A 7,269-nucleotide genomic window follows, 5' to 3' on the forward strand; every position below is an offset into this window, starting at 1 on the left:
GAGGCCCAAGCTCGTCCTTCAGTGTATCTGTTGCCGTGGGATAATGGAGATTATAACAAATTATGTATGCATTTAAGTATAAAGGAAGCACACCATACACAATATTTTAAAATAAACAACAACCCTATTGTTTTTTATTTCCAATAATTTATTCAGCAGTGTTTTCCACACAGCTCCAGCTGATGCAGTTAAAAGATGCATCTAAAATATCTTAAAAGTGTATCAAGAGCCAAGGTCTTGTGACTCTTCAATGCCAACGTATTTGTGTAAATCCAGCAGCGATAGAGAGTTGCACTGGTTGAACTTAGGCAGACAACATCACTTTTCAAAAAGTACACGCCTCTGATCTCGATCCAGTCAAATTGTGAGTCTTATGTAAGCACAGTTGCTTTCATTAAAAGGAACAGCTCCTACCATGCATAATTCAAAATGATTTAATAACTGCTGTATTGACTCCCATTATAAACAACTGCTCTGTTATTCTACACAAAGCTGTAAATCATCTTGAAATGGGTGTAGTGTTTTTTCTATCTTGAAAATGTGCTTTTTTAAAACTGCTTGTCATTCCTCTGACATGCATTAACAAACTGGATTAAGTTTTAATATTAACCCCTTATTATGGCACCCTTTTTTTTACACTAAAAGCATATACTGTCTTCTTGCTCGTTGTGCTTTTTTAAAACTCAAAAATGCTTAATATTGTTGTTTGATTCCATAATTGACTCCATTAAGAAGTGATTGTTAAATGAAACTCTGGGTTGTTTGTTTCTGGTTAGCTGCCTCAAAACTAAAGGGCCGTAACTATGGCAATTACGGCGTATTTAGAGCCGTAATTGTAATAATTAGTGGAAAGCTGATGGGATGCCCATTCTTCCTATTTTGGCTACAGACCATTCAGTTAGTTCCGCTGTATGTTCACATCCAAATCCCATTAAGGAGTCAGCTCCGTAGCTGCTCTTTCAACACAAATGTCTGTTTATCTTCTGGAGCTCAGCACCACATGCAGTAAATTCTGACATTCATATCAGGGGCAATGCAAAATAAACTAAAACTTGAATGCTTTAATTGGTGCCCTGTGAACGATTGCTGGACAAAAATATATATCATTTTAAAAGAAGTTTTTTTCTTCTGTTTCTTTTCTCTCTCTGTCGCTTTCTTTCTCTGCTTCTTCCAGTCCTGTTTCTAATTCCAGCTCTCTTTCTCCCAGCTGCCATGACACACATAGGTTTCTGTTATAGCCAATTTCATGTCTCACAACCATTACAGAGAAGGTCAAAAGGGAATAAAGAAACATAGAAGAGTTGTGTTTCCATCTTTCATATTTACTGTATATCCAGATCAGTTATCTCTCACATTTCAGTTTTTCTGTCTTTTGATTCCTCTTCACTTTCTGACATGTGATTTGTTTAAACACTAGATTTTTAGCAACCATGGATGGGCCAAAGCTTCCGACTGTAATCAGTGCTGTTGATTTCAACCAAAGAAAAAGCCATGGTTGTGAATGCCATAAACACAGTAATGATGTGATATGTAATGACTTAACAACAAGACTAAAAGTATGCATAGCTGCATTACACCTGCATGATGTTTGCCATGTTTCCTGTTGGCATGCTAGAATTAGCTAACTATAGCGCCAATTTTGACCTGATGGTGGTGCTAAATAAATAATAAAGGGATCCACTGGTGATTACAGTTTATCCTTTAGTATAAAGTCAAGAAATTTCATTCAGAACCAAAAGTGTCAACGTTAAGGTTAGAGGAAAAGGTCTGGGGAACACCAAAGTCAGTAGCATTCAGTGGAAACCATGCCTGTACAAACATTCATGGAAATGGATTTTAACTTGTAATCAGAGCGCCTCATTTGCTTTTTTATACGGTCAACCCACACCTTGGACTTCCCATAACTATAAGTTCAACAGTATATTTTTTTTATTCTCACTCAATTGATAACTGCATCTATTTGACACTGATGAAACTGGATTTCTAATTCTGTTAAACCTGTGTACTGTGGAAAATGTATTTCATGCTAACAGTGCATCTACAGAGTGGATATCTTTCATTAAATATGACTTGTATAGGTATTAAAGTACTGATCCTACTTTAGTTTGAAACATTGACAAACGCAGCTTGTCAAGCACATTTGCAAACATTCTTACAAATAGTATTGTTACATTTCAATGGCATTCCAATAGATGGTATAACCTCACGATATTATTTTCTAAGTTCAAAGAAAGATTTCATTATGTGGTGACCCAGTGAGTGCAAGTGGTCTCTGGACAGTGTCAACAACGATGCATATTATAATTTTGGTTTTGTCATCTTCTCCGCCCACAGAGGAATATATGCAAATGCATGACCCTAACTGCTGCAGCAGTGCCCCTTTGCTAACATTAATATTTTGAAATAGGCAAAAAGAGAAAGAGGGAGAGGCTTCCTAACAGCATGATTTTAGAATGTGTTTATGTAAGATATGACTCAACTCTGTTACAATTACATTAACCACTGAAGCAGGCCAGACTACATTCTGTGTGCCAGTGCCTTTTTACATAGATGGAATGTTCTTGATTCCTAAACAAAATGTCAAATTGAAGTAGATCAATTTTTTTCTTGTTTATTGGATTCAAAACATATTCTACACTGAATATGTAATTATTTGATTTCAGTGTGTAAGTTGTTCATACTTGCCCTGCAAACACTGACACCATCGGTGATACATGAAGATTATGTTGAGTTATTTTAAATTCAAAGATGCTGATGTACCAACTCACCAAGCAGAGGGAATTTACATACATACATAAAGCCAGGAGCATTTTAGGGAAATGTGCTAAATACAGAACAGAACCTAAAATAAGACAGTAGTATACACCAAACTGCAGCTGGTAGCAAGTACCCACAGTTAATGATATGTGGTTGGCAGTACTTATTATAGTTAGTGTTTACTGACTGGGAGTAAGACTTGACAGATCTCAAACTGCCCTGGGGAACTTGACATAATGTGAATATCGTGTCATGGCTGCAAAAGCTTTAAGGTTTGTCAGTGAAACCCTGCTGTCCTCATCCCATAGCTATGAATGAAGTGCAGACCACTACTGCCCCCCTGGACCAAAAAGATGTAAAGCAACCACATGAAACTATCCTCATCTTTCCGTCTCTCTTTCTATCTGGTTGGATTCTGACATCAATAAGACAGTGGATACATGTGGGGTTTGTCTGTGTGTTATCAAGGGAACAGAACAACTTTTCCGGTATCAAACAAAAATCACTATATCACAAAGAAATGTCTTGAAATTTGAAAAACTTGAAATTTGCAAAATAAATACCCCATTTGTTAAGTCGATAATTAAAGGGCTTTAATTTGTTTGATATGTAATTTTGTTTACAATTCCCTCTGTTTCTTTCTCACTGATCATTCTTTTGCTCTGTTTATCACGTTTGCACTCCACTCGATTGCAGTTCTAGTACAAACCTCTTACATAGGAAGTCTTTTCAGGGGTCTGTGCGTCCACATTGGCTAATGGGTAACTCAGTCTGGAAGCATAAACAAGAAAGCTGGGAGATCAACTGCAAACAAAGACATTATGTACAGTTAGGGAGTTTAGCCGAGTGGTTTCCAACCAAAGCTTCGGGCCCTCTCCAGTCGTGAAATGAGTGGGGTAGAAAATAGGGAAACAGCAACTTTGCAACACAAATTTGTATTCATTTTATTTAGGCCACTTTTCTCTTATCATTGGCCTTGGAACAGTTAAAGTATTAAAATGTAGTAAGAACAATTATAAACTAGCAGCACTGGCAATGCTCAGGTAAAGTGCAAGAGCCTCAACATTTGAGTACCACATCTTAAGACATGCCCCCTTTGTTGTCAATACGGTTGCTGAGAACACTGAAATCCAAACTCCACGAGATCCTCCCATTCGCATCAAAGTCACGACATTTCAGCGAACTTATAAATGAACAACTTAAACACACGCAGATGTTTGACACACGCTGCATCAAACTACAGCACAGAAGAATACTCCACGCTGGTGAGTAATAACAATACAATTCAAACATCTAAAAAGCTCATTAGATCAATGAGATTTTGGAAATTGGTTTTGTTTGAAAATGTTTGTGTCAACAAATAATTTCAATCACTGTATGGCTTTAAAAGAAGGATAGGACTGCCTAATTGTTGAATTTTAGCTACATCAGTTTGATATTATTTGCTGAGATTTATACAACACATATATCAGATCAAGATTAATGTCAACTCCATTTTGCAAATATTGTAGATAAAACAATGTGGATGAATTGAGTTTAAATGTGTTTCCCCTTAACCCATACCAGTGGCAACTTCAAAATCAGGAACTGGGAATTTGTGTACTCTGACTGATGAACAAACAACTTTCCATTTTAAATGTTGAGTAAGAATATCTCTTTATCAAATCTGCAAACATTGTTAAATTGAATTTATCCTCATTGTTACTTAAACTTCAAATGCAAGAAAACATAGTTATAAATCTTTATAATTAATCAGTGTTAACAATTTTAAACGGTAATGATAAACGAACAGAATAATTTACATTTTTAACAAAACAATTCACATGTTCCAAATATAAACTGAGCTTTGAATTATGCAATGAATACATCACATACATTAAAAACAGTATATTATACTGTATTCTGCACCTAATTAAATGCTTCAAAATACTGTTTCATATTTTGTTTTTTTTAATTTGGTTTTTGGTAGATGTGCGCCTGTAGAAAAAAACAATTAATTAAGTCTGCCATCTCTGGGGAGCATCATCTTCATCATCAGCTTCACTCCTCTGTCTGGGGGATTAGCCCCACAGGAGTGTGTGTGTGTGTGTGTGTGTGTGTGTGTGTGTGTGTGTGTGTGTGTGTGTGTGTGTGTGTGTGTGTGTGTGTGTGTGTGTCCTGAGGTGGAGCCGGCAGCAGAGAGAGGTGCACTGAGGGAGCAAGTGCAAAAAAGGTCCACATTAAACAAGTTGATGGCTGTACAAGGAACAATCACAGCCTCTGGCTCCAATAGTCCATTCAGTTGGGGGGGGGGGGAGGAGCTCCGCTGTGCTGCAAGTGAAGATTCATGCAAATCAGCCTGACTCAGATCTTCAGCAAATAGTCCCGGAGAACAGAAGAACACCAGAAAATTGGGGCATGTATTTAAAAAAGCTTCCATTTGTGGTCCTCCTGTAGGGGCCAAAGACAGAGACACTGAGCTCAAGTCCAAGGACACCTCTAATGGTTTCCTTCATGTCTGAATTCAGTTATTATTCCATCAGTCCAACCAATTATTACATTTATTTTCCAGGTTATCATATTCTGCTCAGAAATTAGCTTTACAAATAGCTAAATGTCAGAAACAGGCTTTCAAGAGCTACAGGAAATTATCAAATTACAGCTGCCCTTACTAACAACAGTCTTGGGCAATTGTTTACGTGCAGAACATGAACCTTGCCATTTTAATTTGGGAATAGCTGCCCTTTTATTCTGCTGTGAAAGGGTGGGGCTTTAAGTATAAGTCCCTTAAGTGAGTTAGATGTCCCTGTGTGTGGGGGTCACGCTTCCCAGAGGAAGATCCACACAGACACAATAACAAAAAAACAACCCGAGGAGAAGCCCGGACGGTGTTTGTAATGTGTTTTTGTTGCTGTCTCAGTTTCAATCTGCAGTTTTATTTAACTCTGCTGAGAATACAAGTCTCAGCAGATTAGAAACAAGGATTCTAATGAACAACAGTATGTTTGACACTACGCTGGCTGTATCGTTTTTACTGAGCTAGAAAACCAGACGAAGTATGAGTCCCCTAGATAATATCCTGACTTTGATGTGTACTATGAGTAAGTGAGTGCTGTCTAGAAGATGGTAATCATGTTGAAAACCTCACCACTATCTTTATTTTTCTCCCATCAAAGTCCTTTTGCAGTTACAGAATCATGGAGAGAAATGTATCTTCACCACTGAACTTGACCTCTCTCCCAACCCAACTACCTCTCAACACCACCGCTGACATCAATGCCACAGCGAAACCCTTCAGTGTGTTTGACAACTGCGAACATCTGGTTGAAGGCATTTTCTTCGACCTGACCATGCAATCCATTAATGTAGTCGTGGGACTCCCGGCCAACTTACTTGTCATTGCCATCCTCATTCACAATCGCAAAGAACCCACCACTTCTGACATATACTTGGGTTCCCTGGCCTTCATGGATGCTTACTTTAGTGCCATGACCCCTTTATCCTTCCTTAACTTATACTACTGGCAGAGCAAACAGATGTGGTCCGCCCTCAAGTTTTCCTACGGTGTGAAAGACACGAGCGGGCCATTGTTTCTCTCCTGTATCTGCCTAGATCGCTTTGTGGCTGTGCTCTTTCCAGTTATGTTTGGGGTGTTTAAACACATTAAGTACAGGTTAAGCCTCTCTGTGCTGGTATTCTGCCTCACCTTTGTCTACTCTGCAGCCAAGGTTGTGGGAGGCATCCACAATTTTGAGAAGGTATTCACTTGTGAGATTTTGGCAGCATTTACATGGATGGTCTTGAGTAATGTGTGCATCCTGTGGGCCCTGAAGAAGTCTCGTGGTCCAGGGAAAGATGAGATGCATCCCATGAAGAAGAAGGCCTTCAAGACGGTGCTATCTATCCTTTGTATCATTGTGTTTAACTACCTGCCACCTGTGGCACTGTTTCCTTTTGAAAACCACTACTCCCATGATGTGTTTCGCTGCTACGTGCAGCCTGTGGGCTTTGCTTTCCTCAACATCAGCAGCACCATCCAGCCACTGGTCTATCTATCCCGTCTGGACAAAGTGCCTTTCCTCTCAGACACCTGCGTTAAGAAGTGCTGCACCTGTGTCTCTGCAGAGAACAACAAAAAACCCACCGGCTAATACTGTTTAAATAGGGCTGTGAGAGAAAGAACTGAATTAGGTGAACACAATACAACTGTGAGGAAGGTTTTGTAACTTGTCTTTAATTTGAAACTTCCAAATGTGTGTTTTACTGAATAGAATTTAAGGGAAGGAAAACCCGAATATGCAGCAATGATGAAGTGAAAAATCAACATTTTAATTTTATGTTTAATTAACTGATAATGTTGAGGAAGATTCATTTCTTTTCTCATTCTTTTCTTTCTCAAGGTTTTTGTTTCAAAGTTTTTCCAAAGTATTTGTTTGACTTTGGCGCCATCATGTGTACAAAAGAGAGTAATAAACGGAACGTACAGTCTGACCCGTGTGTGTGTGTGTGTGTGTGTGTAGGGGGGGGGGGGGG

The 7,269-nt window shown here is 38.6% G+C and overlaps 1 protein-coding gene across 1 annotated transcript; it reads left to right on the top strand.

Moving 5' to 3' along the window:
• Window positions 1-5,933: 5,933 nt before the first annotated feature.
• Window positions 5,934-6,887, top strand: LOC117958156 (G-protein coupled receptor 183-like). The gene has a single exon (XM_034894428.1). It carries the CDS (start codon window positions 5,934-5,936, stop codon window positions 6,885-6,887), a length of 954 nt encoding a protein of 317 aa, XP_034750319.1.
• The last annotated feature ends 382 nt before the right edge of the window (window positions 6,888-7,269 follow it).

The sequence above is a fragment of the Etheostoma cragini genome, chromosome 15 (genome assembly GCF_013103735.1).
Source record: "Etheostoma cragini isolate CJK2018 chromosome 15, CSU_Ecrag_1.0, whole genome shotgun sequence".
NCBI classification, from domain to species: domain Eukaryota; kingdom Metazoa; phylum Chordata; class Actinopteri; order Perciformes; family Percidae; genus Etheostoma; species Etheostoma cragini.

What these genes read in the sequence shown, in the direction of transcription:
- LOC117958156 (XM_034894428.1), top strand. Translation starts at nt 5,934, where the DNA reads ATGGAGAGAAATGTATCTTCACCACTGAACTTGACCTCTCTCCCAACC.